This window comes from Salvelinus namaycush, chromosome 4 (genome assembly GCF_016432855.1).
Source record: "Salvelinus namaycush isolate Seneca chromosome 4, SaNama_1.0, whole genome shotgun sequence".
Classification (NCBI taxonomy): domain Eukaryota; kingdom Metazoa; phylum Chordata; class Actinopteri; order Salmoniformes; family Salmonidae; genus Salvelinus; species Salvelinus namaycush.
Genome location: NC_052310.1, coordinates 82,215,541 through 82,235,544, shown reverse-complemented (window position 1 = coordinate 82,235,544; position 20,004 = coordinate 82,215,541). Strand labels below are relative to the sequence as shown.

Sequence of the window (20,004 nt, the reverse complement as noted above, 5' to 3'; positions counted from 1 at the left end):
GTATATATTTCATCCAACACAAAATATTGTCTGATATAGCGTACTTATTACTGTGACACCAGCTGACAAGGTTGGTCCCATACTGTCGTCTAGCAAACTCTTCTATCGTTGTCCTGCTCCACTGGGCACACACTGGTTGAATCAACGTCGTTTCCACGTCATGTCAATCAAATGATGTTGAATTGACATCTGTGTCCAGTGGGGCCATAGGGGGTATTCCATAATGAAACTAAACCATATTGGTCTGTCCTTTTTCTAGGTGGAAATTGAGAAGAAGTGGATTGAGACAGAAGCACAGGGGCAATCAGGCTGCACTCCACAGTAGTGATGATGATCAAGCTTACAGGATCAAGTCTCACATTACCATACTTCCAAGTCTCGTTCATCGTGAGGAAGCCTTCGAATCGAGACTATACACAGGATGCTTTGATACAAGGACATCTTTAAAAGTGACATAACCTACATGTGGCTGATGAACACTTGTTTTTATATTGTATGTTCTTTATGGGCTCCCGAGTGGCGCAGCGGTCTAAGGCACTGCGTCTCAGTGCTAGAGGCGTCAGACACCCTGGTTCAAATCCAGGCGGTATCACAACCGGCTGTGATTTGGAGTCCCATAGGGCCCAGCATCCTCCGGGTAGGTAGGGTGTCATTGTAAATAAGAATTTGTTCTTAACTGACTTGCCTAGTGAAATAATAAAGGTTAAAATAAAATCTAAAGGTACGTCTTATCACCTATAAGGCTGACATTCCCTGATATTGTTTGGCCCTGTTGTATCCCTGTATGTATGGATATTGTCATGTTATAACCTAGCCTGGGTGCCAGACATGACAATTCTGTAAGGAGTTGGCAAGAGAGCTGAAACAGTCTGGCAGCCAGGCTAGGTGTAACCTACATAGAGGAATCGAAGTAGCCTACAAAAAACAATTATTATTATTGCAGGAACGAAGAACCCAACACACAGCCCTACCATCACAATGCACTTTACAGTTCTCTCAGAAGATGATTTATTGACAGGAGGTTGCAGAAGCGCTTTATAAAAGAGGAAATACCTTGTAGACATTTAACACACTCACAGGGCCAGTTTCCCAGTCACAGATTAGGCTAAGCCTTGTCCTGGACTAAAAAGCACTTTCAATGGAGGTTCTCATTGAGATTGCTTTACAAATCAAATCAAATTTTATTGGTCACATACACGTGTTTAGCAGATGTTATTGCGTGTGTAGCGAAATGCTTGTGCTTCTAGCTCCGACAGTGCAGTAATATTTAACAAGTAATATCTAACAATTACACAACATGTACACACAAATCTAGTAAAGGAATGGAATTAAGAATATACAAATATATGGACGAGCAATGTCAGAGCGGCATAGAATGAGATACAGTATATGCATATGAGATGGGTAATGCAAGATTGGTTGTTAGTCCAGGACAAGGCTCAATCTGTCTGAGAAACTACCCCATAGTGTTTAGGCTTATTTCCCAAAACTATTTGGAATGTATTTTCAATTTTAAGGAAAAATTGGGTAATTATATAAAATGTTGATCCCCTAATTTGTTGTTTAGCTAGTTAACCATGGCCTTTTTGCACAGCTAAGCATGCAAGCTCTCATCTCTTATTTTCCCATAGGTCAATATCATTGTAGTATGGTTATGTAATCCTAGAAATGCAGGAATGGTCTTCACTCACATATAAAACTATATAACAAAATGTATGTATGTGTATATGACTTCAGTGCTAGTTATAAATAAAACAAGTTGAATACATTTGCATTTTATGCATGCATTTGTGAGAAGGGGGAGGGGTTGAACAAATGTAGAGGTCAAAGGTCACACCTGTGTTGGAGTCGACAGCCTGCAGTTTGAAGTAGCTAGCTGTTATTAGTTATTTCAACCAAGGTGTGTTATATCAATGTCCACTTAGGAAAGAATGACCAAAACCACAGATCTGTTAATATTGACATAGAAAATTCCTGTCAATATTTTCTGTTTGTCTGCTAGCTAACGTTAGCTATTTTGCTTACCTCGCGCTAGCTAGCGAGACCAAGGCAGCCGATCATCTTAGACCCTCGAAATGCTATCAAATTCAAGTCATGTGGTAAGAAGCAAGTTGCCCATAAACGGATCATTATGTTGTTGTTTTGGTTACTTAGTAACTTGATAATGTGTCTCGACATAGCCATGTCACTAACTTTACTCTTCTTGATTGCCAAACTGTCAATTAGCCAAATAACTAGTTAACGCTAGCTAACTTGGCTACTGTTAACTAGCTAACTAATGATCCTTCGTGCTTCCTTGTATCCTCCTTGAAAACCCCTCCAGCCGAAGCTCTACCTGTCCATCATAGATGATGTGATTGAGAGTATGCGGGAGGTGTTTCTGGATGAAGGACTGGAAGACCGTGTCCTTGATGACCTGAGACAGGTGAGTGGGACTTTACGTGGATCAAGGATTTTTATAAGCACGATCTTCTCCCCTACGGCAGAGGCCGGCAGATGGCGATATCGACTCAATATCGCCAGCCTTTGTGGTACTTCTTCCCGTTCTTCTAGCTGACGTTAGTCCTCCCTGACTGGAATGACTTCACTTTGTTACACACAGTGGACTTAACTGCCTGCCGTCTTCACAAAAAATAACTGCATTCATGACGTATATAAATACTGCAGAATATACAGTATCACATTGAAGTGATGAAATCAAGAAAAGAGCATAGGCCCTACTGCAGTAATACTACTGCTGTGTAACTGGAACTGCAATCATATTTGGTATGGCTTATGTCAAATCAACTAACTAGCAAACCAACATTTAATCTGTAGCTCTGGGAGGCAAAGATTCTGCAGTCCAAAGCAGTGGATGGCTTGGCCCTCGTGAAGAACACCATCAACTCATCCAACTTTGTGCTGCAGCTCCCTCCAAACTATGGACAGAGTTTTACAAAACCTGCAGGTAATACGTTGGTAATGTTTTTATGTCCAAGGGTACTTCCCAATTATCTCTCCTTCCTCCCAAAGTGTGCACTTGTTCACTTCCCTTCACTGGAATTGACTGAAAGGAAATATGGTGGAAACTCCCTCCATGCCTCCACCAATCCAATGCTTTTAGATTTGTTGGAAGAAGTGTAAGAGTGTAAACTTCAGGAACATCAGATATTTTTGGGACGCACCCTAAGACCAACTCACCCATTGCTATCTAGGCCTATTTCACAAATCAATGAGTTGATCCACCATATCGGGTAATTGTTGCATTTTCTACAGTGTGTGAGTTAATCAGGCCAATTGATTATTGCATGCAGATTGCTATGTATTTAATTGATTAGCCTAATCATTCTTTTCCTCTTCCTCCTTTCATCCCCAGCCTCTATGGTGATCCCTGCCGGTCAACACGTCCAGAGTTTCACTGCTAAGGCAAGTTACACAAAACTGTCGTGCATAATATCTGCAAACCGCTGTTTGGAAGAATAGCCTACTGGCAGCCTGTAGACGAGAGGGCCTCATTTTGCAAATGACTATGAATTAAGACATATTTCCTGAAACTACTTGTCAATACTAGGCATCATATTAAGGTGTGGGACATTCATTGTTTCACAAGAAATAACTAGCAGGTCTATTATGCTCCAGCAGCTGGAATTTGTCCGTCCACAATTCACCAGTGGGAACATGGTGGCTCTCAGCACCAGACAACAGAAAGAGCTGGCCAGCACTATCCGGGAGATTGTTTGTGTGGAGATTACCTCTGCCCTCGACTTACCATTTAATACCGGGAAATTAATCATTGGCACTGCTAAAGTGGATACCTATTCAACAGAATTGGAAAGTCTGGAGAACAGTCATTGTGACAGATGTGTGATTCCATGACCTGGAAAGTGCAAGCTAAATTGGAAGGGATAATCCAACTCTTAAAATAAAAAATGGAATTACTTAAGTCATTCCTGTAAATTCTATGTGTGGGTCATAGGACTTGAAACTGGTGTGGAAGCGGGCAACCCAACGTCCTTCATGAGCAATCTTTTCTATGAACTGTTCGGGAAGGAGAAGCTGGCTTTTTTGCCACTGATTAACATTGCGGGTTAACTCCTCAATGGCTCTCACTGTATATGGATCCATAGCTTTGAAGTCAAGTAGCACATTGTTCACCTTGCAACAGCATCTGGGGGTCTGACCTATGCAGGGAAGAGGATCAGCATCTACCCAGACCTCAGTGCTGAATTGCTGAAACAGAGGGAGACCTACAATGAGGTGAGATCCCAGCTACTCGAGCACTCAAGCTAAACTTGAGATGCGGCTTCATCCACCTGGCAAAACTCATCTTGACCTTAGAACACACCACACATGTTTTCCACTGCCAAGGAAGCTCAATACTTCTTGGAGAAGCACATCAAACTAAACACACAAGGGGACAAGCTGACTAATGGAACCCCATGACTGGCTCATTATTCAGGTATTCTATCCATGCACAATCATGCAGCCTAGCCTATGATATTGCCTATGGTTCAAGACATTTACACAGTGCTAACACCATGCCAATTAATGAACCCTACAGCTATCCTATGTTTGACTGTTTAGTCATTAGGCTTGCATATGTCATCTTTTGTTCATGTTCATTCGCTTTTCTTCATTACCCACCCTTCCTGGTCCAGTCTGCTAACTTCATTACCCACCCTTCCTGGTCCAGTCTGCTAACTTCATTACCCACCCTTCCTGGTCCAGTCTGCTAACTTCATTACCCACCCTTCCTGGTCCAGTCTGCTAACTTCATTACCCACCCTTCCTGGTCCAGTCTGCTAACTTCATTACCCACCCTTCCTGGTCCAGTCTGCTAACTTCATTACCCACCCTTCCTGGTCCAGTCTGCTAACTTCATTACCCACCCTTCCTGGTCCAGTCTGCTAACTTCATTACCCACCCTTAATGGTGTGGCAGGTAGCCTAGTGGTTAGAGCGTTGGACTAGTAACCGAAAGGTTGCAAGATCGAATCTCCAAGCTGACAAGGTAAAAATCTGTCGTTATGCCACTGTTCCTATCCTCTGCAGCAGAGGTAACTCTGGGTCTTCCTTTCATGTGGCGGTCCTCATGAGAGCCAGTTTCATCATAGCGCTTGATGGTTTTTGCGACTGCACTTGAAGAAACTTTCAAAGTTCTTGACATTTTCTGGATTGACTGACCTTCATGTCTTAAAATAATGATGGACTGTCGTTTCTCTTTGCTTATTTGAGCTGTTCTTGCCATAGTATGGACTCTTTCATAGTTTTGATGTCTTCACTATTATTCTACAATGTAGAAAATAGTAAAAATAAAGAAACCCTTGAATGAGTGTGTCAACTTTTGACTTGTACTCTATGTGTTTTGAGTGGCAGTACATGTGGTATAAATGTAAGTGTGTAAATTGACATGAATATTGTAACTGTAACCCCACCCCTCAAATAAAGGAAATAAATGACTGCCTGTTGCATATATTTGATGTCTTTTATGTGGGATCTCGCTGCAGTTTCTCTTTTTCTGTGCCAAATACAGTAAGTAATGTCTTTCATTGAGGGGATCCAATATGTGTAAAGCATCTAATTGTGTTGCAGAACAACGGTGGGACTCTGGCCACCTTCTCTCTTCCTCCCGGGATGACCTACCCAGTCCAGATCCCTGCAGGGGTCACACTGCAGACGGCCTCTGGTAAGAAGGGCCACAGCATGCATAAACCTCCATATACACACAAATGCTTTTTGACAAACTTAATTTAAAAAGAACATGAATCACTCTGTTTGAACACTTATAATATACACTCCTTTGATGTAGACACTGGTATGGTTCTGGGCAGAATTAATAATATATTAAAATGTGGTTTAGTCTCCATTTGGATACATGGCTATGGATACACATTTCTAGAATGGATCCTTTTACTTATCGATTCCTCTCCTCTGCCTCCCTAAGGCCAGCTTTATAAGGTCAATGTCCCAGTGATGGTGACCCAGGCTCCAGCCGGTCATCGCCATCTCCCCCAGGCCCAACCCAGGCAAGGGTTACCTGTAGTGGAGTGGAGAGATCCCAGCTCAGCTTCCCAGCAGTCAGCCACAGTGGTCCCTTCTACTGTCCTAAAGACCATGGCCCTTCCGAAGACCGAACCTTTTTCCCCACAGCCTGTGGCTCCTCCCAGAGCTGATCCTCAGACCACAGAGCAGAGGAGCCTGATTCCTCCGGTCCAGGTGAATCACCATCTTGATGTTTTTATTGTAGCACTTTGGGTTTTTCAAATGTGTTTTACAAAAAAATTATGTATTATTCCCCAGCCACCTAATGAGAAGCCTTTGCTACCCCAACCTGTGGTCCAGCCCCCAGTTCAGGAGAATAATCTCATTCAGCAGCCACAGGTTCCTTCAGCTCAGGCAACCTTTTCTGGTCAGACTCCAGTGTCCTTCCAGCCCCCAGCCCAAGCGCCATCTCGCCCCCCAGAGAGTCCCTTCGACAGTGGTGATTTCACTCTGGATGGGATTGATTTTGACAGTCCACAGCCACTAGACATGAGCCTGTCCTCCGGCTCCGCCCACATGCCAAGCCTTCAGGTAAATAATTCCGCCATATCTTCATCAAACAGTCAACCATCTCATGTTATTAGTGGCAAGGCAGGGTACTGCTATATTTCAGAAGACATAGGCTTACTCACAAATGACACCCTATTCCCACTGCTTTTGATCATGGCCCATAGGGAGCTGGTCAAAAGTAGCGTACTATATATAGGGAAAAGGGTTCCATTTGAAAACAAGAGACCTGAGCCAAGGTTCAACATGCAGCTTATATAATCATGTTTGTTTTACCCAGGTCAAGATGGAGACGACCCTGTCTGAAGGGTCAGGGTTTATGGGTCAGGGGTCAGCGTTCGAGGCCAGCGAGATGGTGAAACAGGAGGATCATGTAGGAGCGGTGGCTGATATGACAACCCACCTGGAGGGTCTACCTGTGGATGCTACCAAGGTAGGACAGGCAATGGCAACTGGGACTAAGGCCCAATCCCTAGAACCTTGTAGATTTGAGAGGATTTCATACTGTAGTTTTAAGCAATATGGTGAAACTCGCCCCTAACCTGTCAGAGGGCAAGGTGGAGTGTTTGTCATATTGCTAACACCAGTCAAATTCTCAGATCTCCATAAGTATTTAGGGCATCTGGTCTCAATTGGTAGTTCATAACACTTCCTGTTCCATCTTCCACAGCTGGAGATGGCCCTGTTGAAAGACTACAACTACAATGATGCTCTGGCAGACATCATCCAGCTGGATGGGCCTGCAGACAGCAGCTCTGATGTGGAGGAGGTGGAGGAGTTGGAAGGAGGTGTGTAGCATTGTCAACAATAGTTATGCTAGCCAAGGGAAGTGATTGCTTTGTTAGCTAACAATTGCTGCGTCATTCTAATAGGCTGCGTTTACACAGGCAGCGCAATTCTGATATTTTTTTCACTAATTGGTCTTTTGACCAATCAGATCCGTTCTGAAAAAGATCTGAACGATGTGAAAAAGCTGATGCGATTGGTCAAAAGATCAGAATGGTCTGCCTGTGTAAATGCAGCCATAGATGAGTTGAACAAGCTAAGAGTGTGGTTACAGGTGCGATGGGAGAAAATGAGTTCCTAGGCATGATGACTGTGGAGGCTCTCCAGGCCCTACAGGAGGTAGATGGCAGCAGTGATGATGGCATCTCCAGCTCCAGTGGTGACAGTGTGGGGATGGATGAAATCACAGTGGAAGAGGTAAGAAATGGCTATTGAGGAAAAGAGGTGCATCCTGTCCTTTTTGTTTTTCAAAATGACTATTTGGGTCTGGTTACCTGGACACAAATCAAGCCTCGGCCTGTTGGGTTACCTGGACACAAATCAAGCCTCGGCCTGTTGGGTTACCTGGACACACATCAAGCCTCGGCCTGTTGGGTTACCTGGACACACATCAAGCCTCGGCCTGTTGGGTTACCTGGACACAGATCAAGCCTCGGCCTGTTGGGTTACCTGGACACAGATCAAGCCTCGGCCTGTTGGGTTACCTGGACACAGATCAAGCCTCGGCCTGTTGGGTTACCTGGACACAGATCAAGCCTCGGCCTGTTGGGTTACCTGGACACAGATCAAGCCTCGGCCTGTTGGGTTACCTGGACACAGATCAAGCCTCGGCCTGTTGGGTTACCTGGACACAGATCAAGCCTCGGCCTGTTGGGTTACCTGGACACAGATCAAGCCTCGGCCTGTTGGGTTACCTGGACACAGATCAAGCCTCGGCCTGTTGGGTTACCTGGACACAGATCAAGCCTCGGCCTGTTGGGTTACCTGGACACAGATCAAGCCTCGGCCTGTTGGGTTACCTGGACACAGATCAAGCCTCGGCCTGTTGGGTTACCTGGACACAGATCAAGCCTCGGCCTGTTGGGTTACCTGGACACAGATCAAGCCTCGGCCTGTTGGGTTACCTGGACACAGATCAAGCCTCGGCCTGTTGGGTTACCTGGACACAGATCAAGCCTCGGCCTGTTGGGTTACCTGGACACAGATCAAGCCTCGGCCTGTTGGGTTACCTGGACACAGATCAAGCCTCGGCCTGTTGGGTTACCTGGACACAGATCAAGCCTCGGCCTGTTGGGTTACCTGGACACAGATCAAGCCTCGGCCTGGACAAACATTCATTTTAAATGGAGGATCTCTTTTGATAAGTCCCGATGCTGCTGAACCTGTACAAAAATCTGTAGATGGTGTTGCATCATTTGACAATAATCACCTAACAGTATTTGGGTCCTGCTATGCCTTATTGGCATGAACAAAACCAGAGATTAACCTTGTTTAAGTCAGTGTGCTGGAGGAGGATGTGAAGTCTGTTGGATGTCTTTGACTGCTGAGCTGCCTCTGACATGTTGACTCTGCCTCTGAACTTAGTTGACTCTGCCTCTGAACTTGGTTGACTCTGCCTCTGAACTTGGTTGACTCTGCCTCTGAACTTGGTTGACTCTGCCTCTGACGTTTGTATTTGTATTTATTAGGGCTCTCCATAGCAGCTACTCTTCCTGGGGTTCAAACATATTAAAATATGTTGACTGTGCCTGAGACACCTCACCACTATACAGAGCTGTCATTGACATCTGGGTTGAGGGTGTTTCAGATGGGGAATGCAAGGTTGAACTATGTTCTGCTTGTTCTATAAATCAAAACAACTAAATACCTTTAGTAGACATTTTTATCCAAAGCCATAAAGTGTCTGCATTTTCAGTACTTGATCCCACAACCTTGGTGCTAATCATGAGCATCCAGTGTCCCATATAACTCTCTCCCTCCCCCCTCTTTATCTCTTAACTATCGCTCGCTCTCTCCCTCTCTTTCTCTCTTACATCTCTCTCTCCCCGCCTCTTTCACTGTCCTCATCTTTCTGTCCCGTCTTTCTTTCTCCCTCCCTGATAGGATCCTTTAAACTCTGGGGATGACGTGAGTGAGCAGGACATTCCTGATCTCTTTGACACTGACAATGTGATAGTGTGTCAGTATGATAAGGTATGCTTCAGCTTCCTAGTGTGTCAGTATGATAAGGTATGCTTCAGCTTCCTAGTGTGTCAGTATGATAAGGTATGCTTCAGCTTCCTAGTGTGTCAGTATGATAAGGTATGCTTCAGCTTCCTAGTGTGTCAGTATGATAATGTATGCTTCAGCTTCCTAGTGTGTCAGTATGATAAGGTATGCTTCAGCTTCCTAGTGTGTCAGTATGATAAGGTATGCTTCAGCTTCCTAGTGTGTCAGTATGATAAGGTATGCTTCAGCTTCCTAGTGTGTCAGTATGATAAGGTATGCCTCAGCTTCCTAGTGGTGTAGATAAAGGAAGAGGATGTTTTATCTTTCATATTGATGATGGGTGTAACATATATTGATTAAACAATATTAAGATAGAATACAAGCATTGATTTCTGAACCTTTGATTTCTAATGACTTCCTGGTAAAAACAGATTTCTAATGACTGTATATTGTGTGTGTGTGTGTGTGTATGACACACGCTACCGTTCAAAAGTTTGGGAAATTAAGGTTATTCCATGCAAGAAATTGCCAAGAAACTTAAGATCTCGTACAACCCTGTGTAGTACTCCCTTCACAGAACAGCGCAAACTGCCTCTGACCAGAATAGAAAGAGGAGTGGGGGGGCCCCGGTGCACAACTGAGCAAGAGGACAAGTACATTAGTGTCTAGTTTGAGAAACAGACACCTGACAAGTCCTCAACTGGCAGTTTCATTAAATAGTACCCGCAAAACACCAGTCTCAACGTCAACAGTGAAGAGGCGACTCCGGGATGCTGGCCTTCTAGGCAGAGTTCCTCTGTCCAATGTGTGTGTTCTTTTGCCCATCTTAATCTTTTATTTTTATTGGCCAGTCTGAGATATGGCTTTTACTTTGAAACTTCCTAGAAGGCCAGCATCCTGGAGTCACCTCTTCACTGTCGACGTTGAGACTGGTGTTTTGCGGGTACTATTTGAAGGGAGTAGTACACAGCATTGTACGAGATCTTCAGTTATATATATTTTCATTGCTTTTTATACTTTCAAGATGATTGATTGATCAATGTTCATGCTTTCTAATGACTGTATACTAATGATATACTGTGTGTTTGTTACCACTTCAGATTCACCGCAGTAAGAACCGGTGGAAGTTCTATCTGAAGGATGGGGTGATGTGTTATGGAGGAAAGGACTATGTCTTCTCTAAGGCTGTCGGCGAGGCAGAGTGGTGACTGGGTTTATGTTATGTTCCAATGTCCACACTAGAATAGTTCACTGAGGCGAAGAGGGGTTCTGTAAAATACCTCTTGGGATGCAATGATAGTACATTCTAAGTAGCATACTAGTGTGAATATTGGAACAGAACCTTGGTCTGTATTTCACCCATGTGGATACAGCCTTGACTTAGTCTTAAATGTGTCCAACGAGGCGCATAAAACATGAATAATATCATTTGAAGTTAATGGAGAAAACCACAGTTGTTCAGTGAGCTAGAAAATACAAGCATCTATGCAGTTCTAATCTGAAGAAAAATGTCTGGACGAGTAATGTGTCCGTCCCACACGGCAACCTGTTCCTTATATAGTGCACTACTTTTCACCAGCCACCACAATGCACTAAGGGCTTTTTGAGTTGTTAATTTTGTTTCTGTAACTATTTATTTATATTTTTGTATTTGTTGTGTAATGCCATTAAAGGCGCACTAAGTTGGTCCAAACGCAGAGTAGTCATTTTCAATAGTGCTCTCTTTATTGTTTATATGTACCAAATTCATTCATGGTATGGTTGCCTGGTCGGAAATGTAAATTCAAATACCTTATTCTGTTTTCACTGACAATGCAAGCATTAATATGAACCCTGCTGTTGTTTAGTATTTGAAGGTGAATGTACATATAGAGTAGGAAAAATGTCACTTCATAGCTATTTTCCCATCCAATTAGCAACAGATTTTCATGTGAAGATTCAAAAATCCTCTTTATGAAATATGCACATTTACCCACCAATGGGGTTTCCACCACTATGATTTGTTGCGGATAATAATCAGTGCGTGATGACAGTGCACACAATGTACATTTCATGTACCGAATAAAAATCTAAAGTTCAATGTGTTTCCATCGCATTTTCAACTCCACCTATTTAGTTTTGTCACAAGCTGTTTTTTTTTTTAAACATGTGCTCTAGCTGACCAGTGGTGGAAAAAGTACCAATTATCAGACTTGAGTAAAAGTAAAGTTACCTTAATAGAAAATGACTCAAGTGAAAGTCACCCAGTAAAATACTACTTGAGCAAAAGTCTAAAAGTATTTGCTTTCAAATATACTAAAGTATCAAAAGTAATTGTAAAAATATACTAAAGTATCAAGTTAAAGTATAAATCATTTCAAATGGCTTTTTATTTTTTTTAAAGATAGCTAGGGGCACATTCCAACACTCAGACATCATTTACAAACGAAGCATTTGTTTTTAGTGAGTCTACCAGATCAGAGGCAGTAGGGATGCCCAGGGAAGTTCTCTTGATTAGTGTGGGAATTATACAATTTTCCTGTCCAAATGTAATTAGTACTTTTGGGTGTCAGACAAAATGTATGGAGTACAAAGTACATAATTTTCCTTAGGAATGTAGTGAAGTAGAAGTCAAAAATAAATAGTAAAGTACAGATACCCCCAAAAACGAATTTAAAGTATTTTTACACCACTGTAGCCAACAGCTCGCAAATAGTGTAGGCTAGTCTACATGAGATCATGGATAAGAGCGAGAACATTTTTGTCAAACAGCAGTCAATCATCGATCATCATGTCACCAGAATAAGACCCTCAATATTTATTCTAAAGGAGCATCAAGATCACCGTGCACTTTCACCACCCTGTGAAGTTCATCACTTTCATCTGTAGCCTAATAAACTGCATGCTTTCCTGAGTCTTAGTGGGAGGAACACACAACATGTCATGTGACTCCAAGTTTACTTCCATAAGATGGTTATTATATCCATATCTGCGCATAAAAGCATTTCCACCGCTATTTCTTGCATAATTAAATTTAGAGTCTAAGATCCCACAATGTCCAACGAACAAATAATCTGTCTGCATTTAACATTTTTTACTGAAACTTCCTGTATCTTTGACAGCTGTTGTGATTATTTTTTTTTATTTGCGGTATGACTAACCACATTTCATTCTAGTTATGTGAGTGATGTTCACAATGCATACATTGGTTTAAATGTTCACAGGTTGGTATTCTGCTAAGGCCCTACTGGTCAGCATGTTCTCCAGTTAGTCGCCACTGACTTTTCTATAGTAAATGTTCCAGCACACACACACACCTCAAGGGCTGGGCCCATGTTGACATTAAGACACAGAAACACTGCTGTGACTGTCCATGCTGCTCTGTTCTGGACTCTTCTCTGTTTTGGTAGAGTTTGGTTAGCGTAGCTAGCTACATTAGCTTATTAGGTGGATCTCACATTTCACTGTTAGTGGAACACAAACACTCATTGGAAGAAACTTGCAGTAAGGAGAAACTCAACAAACATTGGGAAAATAGACATTGGGTACTATAGTTGGGCTGATTCTTGAATCCCATTATTGTGGCAGTAAAGGGGACTAAAGGGAAAAGGTTATGGGAAATGGATGCTTTATAATATGTGTCCTAAATGCCACCGTATTCCCTATATAGTGCACTATTGACTAGGGCCCTATATGGAATAGGTTGCCATTTGGGAAATAGCCTGTCTTTGCATACAGGTTCATGTGATCAAAAATTTTAGCTGCTCAGCTTAATTGAAAGCCAAACAGAAAGTTTAGCAAATAGCAGAAAGTCAATTTCCATTACGTACAGCTCCCAATAAAATCAATTATTGAGCTTGAGTCAATTCTGGTTAAATTCTCTATGCAACACACAGATTCTTGGGATAGGGCAGAGTCAATGGAGACATCAACTGGGTACAACGCCAGGGAAACGCATCTCACACACACAGAATTACAAAAATATCGTTTATTACAAGTTTCAATTAAACATAAGGGAAATGCACATGTGAGGACATTACTATGAGCAACCAATGCATCAGACTTAAGGCAAATACAAACTGGCCGTCCCCTTTAAAATGTACACAAATACAAATTGGCCTTCCCCTTTAAAATGTACATAAATACAAACTGGCCTTCCCCTTTACAATGTACACAAGGAAAAATACAATACAAGCAATGAAAAGGTTGTGCTATAACTTGTTGGGCTCCAAGCTGCCACACCAAGTTACAAACAATGCACTTTACTTTTTACATTATTACGCTCAACAACAATACTCTAAAACACGTTCACGCCAAACCAGCATGGCAGCTTGGAGCCCGGCAGCAGCTCCCTCCCTGATATGGCCCAGAGAACTCCATGTGCTTGTCTTTTTAAAATTTTATTTAACCTTTATTGAACTGGGCAAGTCAGTTAAGAACAAATTCTTATTTACAATGATGTCATTTACAATGACGGGAAAGGGGGATACCTAGTCAGTTGTACAACTGAATGCATTCAACTGAAATGTGTCTTCCGCATTTAACCCAACCCCTCTGAATCAGAGAGGTGCGGGGGGCTGCCGTAATCGACAAGCGAGGGGCACAGATGCTCAATCACCTTGTTACAGCAGAGATTAAGGCTATGGCCACATTGAGGCGTGGCTTGTGCAAGCCGGAAAAGCTCATAGGAGCAGGAGCCTCTCTTATTTCTGTAGTGTGAGGCAGCTTAATGTACAGTACAACCCCTGGACAGGACGCTAGCCTATCACAGGGCCTGAACAAGGAGATGCATAAACAAGGATGAAATTGTATATGACGTACATCATTGTCTGTTTTTCTTCATCAAAAGTTTAACTCCTCTCTACTTTTTGAATTGAATGCTTTGTGTATTTTTAACAGACAATCTGTTGTCATTCATCCGGCAACGGATGACTCCCATTGAAAAACCATTGGCTCAATCTGGAATTTTCAGGGTGTGTTCTCTGCCCAGGCGTTGCTGACGCATGCCAGATCTTACAACGTCTGGATAGGCATTTTACGTATTAGCTAACCACATATGTTACAGCGATCTGTCAGTTGACGACACAATCGATGATGTGGCATGCAGCCATTGGTTGATGCAACGTCTGAGCAGGGCCACGCAACCAAAATCTCAATGTGGCTGTACCCTTAGTTCTGACTGGCTGAGACTAGTCACGCACTCCACCTCCCTTGCTGAGGAAGCATCCCTGCATCTTGATGTGGCAGACATAGAACCTGAAAGAGTGAGGCTTTCTGGGGGATGTAGTCCTATCCTTAGGCGGTATAGTGTGTGTTGCCAGGTTCTGTGCCCTGTAGAACTCCTCTCTGGCATTGCAACAACTACAGCGACTCAACAATAGACATATATCCTTCCGAAATGCTCGAGTAAATATGGTGTAGAGGAAGGGGTTACAGAGGGAGTTGATTGGGTAGAAGAGGACGAGGAGGATCTTGGAGTGGGAGACGGTGATGAGGGGCATGCGGAGACCTGCCGAGATGGCAAAGAAGGAGATGGGTGCCATGCAGAGGAAGTCGGTGAAGATGAGGATGGCCATGCGCTTGGCGATCCTGGCGTCGCCGTGGCGGGTTGCTAGGTCGGGGTTGTGGATGGACATGTAGATACGTACGTAGCAGTAGCAGACGATGAAGAAGGCGGCGACGTTGAGGATGAGGAGGGCTACAACATACACCTGCGAGGCTAGGGACTCGATGTCCATGGGCAGGCAGATCGACACCTGGAAGATAATCAAATATAAATATATATAAAGTCCTTTTTACAACAGCAATTGTCATTAAGTTATTTTACAGCGAAAATAAAAAGGCTGTGAATTTTCATCTACTATATACAGTGAGGGGAAAAAGTATTTGATCCCCTGCTGATTTTGTACGTTTGCCCACTGACAAAGAAATGATCAGTCTATAATGTTAATGGTAGGTTTATTTGAACAGTGGAGAGACAGAATAACAACAACAAAATCCAGAAAAACGCATGTCAAAAATGTTATAAATTGATTTGCATTTTAATGAGGCAAATAAGTATTTGACCCCCTGCAAAACATGACTTATTACTTGGTGGCAAAACCCTTGTTGGAAATCACAGAGGTCAGACGTTTCTTGTAGTTGGCCACCAGGTTTGCACACATCTCAGGAGGGATTTTGTCCCACTCCTCTTTGCAGATCTTCTACAAGTCATTAAGGTTTCGAGGCTGACGTTTGGCAACTCGAACATTCAGTTCCCTCCACAGATTTTCCATGGGATTAAGGTCTGGAGACTGGCTAGGCCACTCCAGGACCTTAATGTGCTTCTTCTTGAGCCACTCCTTTGTTGCCTTGGCCGTGTGTTTTGGGTCATTGTCATGCTGGAATACCCATCCACGACCCATTTTCAATGCCCTGGCTGAGGGAAGGAGGTTCTCACCCAAGATTTGACGGTATATGGCCCCGTCCATCGTCCCTTTGATGCGGTGAAGTTGCCCTGTCCCCTTAGCAGAAAAACACCCCCAAAGCATAATGTTTCCACCTCCATATTTGACGGTGGGGATGGTGTTCTTGGGGTCATAGGCACCATTCCTTCTCATCCAAACACGGCGAGTTGAGTTGATGCCAAAGAGCTCCATTTTGGTCTCATCTGACCACAACACTTTCCCCCAGTTGTCCTCTGAATCATTCAGATGTTCATTGGCAAACTTCAGACGGGCATGTATATGTGCTTTCTTGAGCAGGGGGACCTTGCGGGTGCTGCAAGATTTCAGTCCTTCACGGCGTAGTGTGTTACCAATTGTTTTCTTGGTGACTATGGTCCCAGCTGCCTTGAGATCATTGACAAGATCCTCCCGTGTAGTTCTGGGCAGAGGATCAAATACTTTCCCCCCTCACTGTAACACCATGGCTGTTGTGTGTAAATGTAATGTTTGTAAACCTGGGCCTGTATTCAAAAAGCATCAGAGTAGGATAGGATCAGTTCCTAGTCCTGGACTAGGCTTCATCTGTGTCTGGGAAACCGGCCCTTTGTAAATACGGGCCCTAAACGTAAAACATTCTGCTGACCTTAGTGTAGCTGCTGACCCCCAGGATGGGAAGCAGAGCGGCCAATAGGGAGAAGCCCCACCCTCCAGCCATCATGATCACCACATGCCTCAGCCGCAGCCTCTTGTTGATGTGCATGGCGTTGGTGATGGTGTGCCACCGCTCTAACGTTATCATGGTCAGCGTGTAGACAGATAGCTCGCTGGCGAACACCGTCAAGAACCCCGCCACGCCACAGCCTCCGCCCGTCTGCCAGTCCGTAGCGTGGTTATAGTACTCCTACAATACAACTGTATTATTGGTTATAGACTAAAACTCCTACAATACAACTGTATTATTGGTAATAGACTAGAACTCCTACAATACAATACAACTGTATTATTGGTTATAGACTAAAACTCCTATAATACAATACAACTGTATTATTGGTTAAAGACTAGAACTCCTACTATACAACTGTATTATTGGTTATAGACTAGTACTCCTACAATACAATACAACTGTATTATTGGTTATAGACTAAAACTCCTACAATACAATACAACTTTATTATTGGTTATAGACTAAAACTCCTACAATACAATACAACTGTATTATTGGTTATAGACTAGTACTCCTACAATACAATACAACTGTATTATTGGTTATAGACTAGAACTTCTACAATACAACTGTATTATTGGTTATAGACTAGAACTCCTACAATACAACTGTATTATTGGTTATAGACTAGTACTCCTACAATACAATACAACTGTATTATTGGTTATAGACTAGTACTCCTACAATACAATACAACTGTATTATTGGTTATAGACTAGAACTTCTACAATACAATACAACTTTATTATTGGTTATAGACTAAAACTCCTACAATACAATGCAACTGTAATATTGGTTATAGACTAGTACTCCTACAATACAATACAACTGTAATATTGGTTATAGACTAGAACTTCTACAATACAATGCAACTGTAATATTGGTTATAGACTAGAACTTCTACAATACAATACAACTGTAATATTGGTTATAGACTAGAACTTCTACAATACAATGCAACTGTAATATTGGTTATAGACTAGTACTCCTACAATACAATACAACTGTATTATTGGTTATAGACTAGAACTTCTACAATACAATGCAACTGTATTATTGGTTATAGACTAAAACTCCTACAATACAATACAACTGTAATATTGGTTATAGACTAGTACTCCTACAATACAACTGTATTATTGGTTATAGACTAGAACTCCTACAATACAACTGTATTATTGGTTATAGACTAGTACTCCTACAATACAATGGTATTATTGGTTATAGACTAGTACTCCTACAATACAATACAACTGTATTATTGGTTATAGACTAAAACTCCTACAATACAATACAACTGTAATATTGGTTGTAGACTAGTACTCCTACAATACAATACAACTTTATTATTGGTTATAGACTAAAATTCCTACAATACAATACAACTGTAATATTGGTTATAGACTAGTACTCCTACAATACAATACAACTTTATTATTGGTTATAGACTAAAACTCCTTCAATACAATACAACTGTATTATTGGTTATAGACTAGAACTCCTACAATACAACTGTATTATTGGTTATAGACTAGAACTCCTACAATACAACTGTATTATTGGTTATAGACTAGAACTCCTTCAATACAATACAACTGTATTATTGGTTATAGACTAGAACTCCTACAATACAACTGTATTATTGGTTATAGACTAGAACTCCTACAATACAACTGTATTATTGGTTATAGACTAGAACTCCTTCAATACAATACAACTGTATTATTGGTTATAGACTAGAACTTCTACAATACAATACAACTGTATTATTGGTTATAGACTAAAATTCCTACAATACAATACAACCTTATTATTGGTTATAGACTAGAACTTCTACAATAAAATACAACTGTATTATTGGTTATAGACTAAAACTCCTTCAATACAATACAACTGTATTATTGGTTATAGACTAGAACTCCTACAATACAACTGTATTATTGGTTATAGACTAGAACTCCTACAATACAACTGTATTATTGGTTATAGACTAGAACTCCTACAATACAACTGTATTATTGGTTATAGACTAGTACTCCTACAATACAATACAACGGTATTATTGGTTATAGACTAGTACTCCTACAATACAATACAACTGTATTATTGGTTATAGACTAGAACTTCTACAATACAATACAACTTTATTATTGGTTATAGACTAGAACTTCTACAATACAATACAACTGTATTATTGGTTATAGACTAAAACTGCTTCAATACAATACAACTGTATTATTGGTTATAGACTAGAACTTCTACAATACAATACAACTGTATTATTGGTTATAGACTAAAACTGCTTCAATACAATACAACTGTATTATTGGTTATAGACTAGAACTCCTACAATACAACTGTATTATTGGTTATAGACTAGAACTCCTACAATACAACTGTATTATTGGTTATAGACTAGAACTCCTACAATACAACTGTATTATTGGTTATAGACTAGTACTCCTACAATACAACTGTATTATTGGTTATAGACTAGAACTCCTACAATACAACTGTATTATTGGTTATAGACTAGTACTCCTACAATACAATACAACGGTATTATTGGTTATAGACTAAAACTCCTACAATACAATACAACTTTATTATTGGTTATAGACTAGAACTTCTACAATACAATACAACTGTATTATTGGTTATAGACTAAAACTGCTTCAATACAATACAACTGTATTATTGGTTATAGACTAGAACTCCTACAATACAACTGTATTATTGGTTATAGACTAGAACTCCTTCAATACAACTGTATTATTGGTTGTAGACTAGTACTCCTACAATACAATACAACTGTATTATTGGTTATAGACTAAAACTCCTACAATACAATACAACTTTATTATTGGTTATAGACTAGAACTTCTACAATACAATACAACTGTATTATTGGTTATAGACTAGAACTCCTTCAATACAACTGTATTATTGGTTATAGACTAGTACTCCTACAATACAATACAAATGTATTATTGGTTATAGACTAGAACTTCTACAATACAACTGTATTATTGGTTATAGACTAGAACTCCTACAATACAACTGTATTATTGGTTATAGACTAGTACTCCTACAATACAATACAACTGTATTATTGGTTATAGACTAAAACTCCTACAATACAACTGTATTATTGGTTATAGACTAGAACTCCTTCAATACAACTGTATTATTGGTTGTAGACTAGTACTCCTACTATACAACTGTATTATTGGTTATAGACTAAAACTCCTGCAATACAATTGTATTATTGGTTTTAGACTAGAACTTCTACAATACAATACAACTGTATTATTGGTTATAGACTAGAACTCCTACAATACAATACAACTGTATT

At 41.2% G+C, this 20,004-nt stretch overlaps 2 protein-coding genes across 2 annotated transcripts in view; one reads left to right on the top strand and one right to left on the bottom strand.

Moving 5' to 3' along the window:
• Positions 1-11,555, top strand: part of LOC120046024 (stonin-1-like) — a 29,729-nt gene extending 18,174 nt beyond the window's left edge. The window contains exons 7-17 of the mRNA XM_038990937.1: positions 2,324-2,425; positions 2,818-2,947; positions 3,356-3,405; positions 5,571-5,664; positions 5,923-6,194; positions 6,279-6,551; positions 6,808-6,960; positions 7,198-7,315; positions 7,588-7,730; positions 9,417-9,506; positions 10,622-11,555. Of these exons, the coding sequence (XP_038846865.1) occupies positions 2,324-2,425; positions 2,818-2,947; positions 3,356-3,405; positions 5,571-5,664; positions 5,923-6,194; positions 6,279-6,551; positions 6,808-6,960; positions 7,198-7,315; positions 7,588-7,730; positions 9,417-9,506; positions 10,622-10,729 (1,533 nt within the window). The 3' untranslated portion in view covers positions 10,730-11,555. The remainder of the gene's footprint in view (positions 1-2,323; positions 2,426-2,817; positions 2,948-3,355; positions 3,406-5,570; positions 5,665-5,922; positions 6,195-6,278; positions 6,552-6,807; positions 6,961-7,197; positions 7,316-7,587; positions 7,731-9,416; positions 9,507-10,621) is intronic.
• Positions 11,556-14,689: 3,134 nt separating this feature from the next.
• LOC120046023 (lutropin-choriogonadotropic hormone receptor-like) lies at positions 14,690-16,820 on the bottom strand. Its single transcript, XM_038990936.1, has 2 exons — positions 16,569-16,820; positions 14,690-15,256 (listed from the first exon to the last, which is right to left on the bottom strand). The coding sequence occupies exons 1-2, from the start codon at positions 16,722-16,724 to the stop codon at positions 14,690-14,692; spliced, it is 723 nt and encodes a 240-aa protein (XP_038846864.1). The 5' UTR covers positions 16,725-16,820.
• Between the last annotated feature and the right edge of the window lie 3,184 nt (positions 16,821-20,004).

Excerpts from the sequence above, each read along its gene's own strand:
- LOC120046023 (XM_038990936.1), bottom strand. The coding sequence starts at position 16,724 with ATGATAACGTTAGAGCGGTGGCACACCATCACCAACGCCATGCACATC. Across the intron at positions 15,257-16,568 it reads GGGTCAGCAGCTACACTAAG|GTGTCGATCTGCCTGCCCAT; the intron begins GTCAGCAGAATG and ends ATTATCTTCCAG.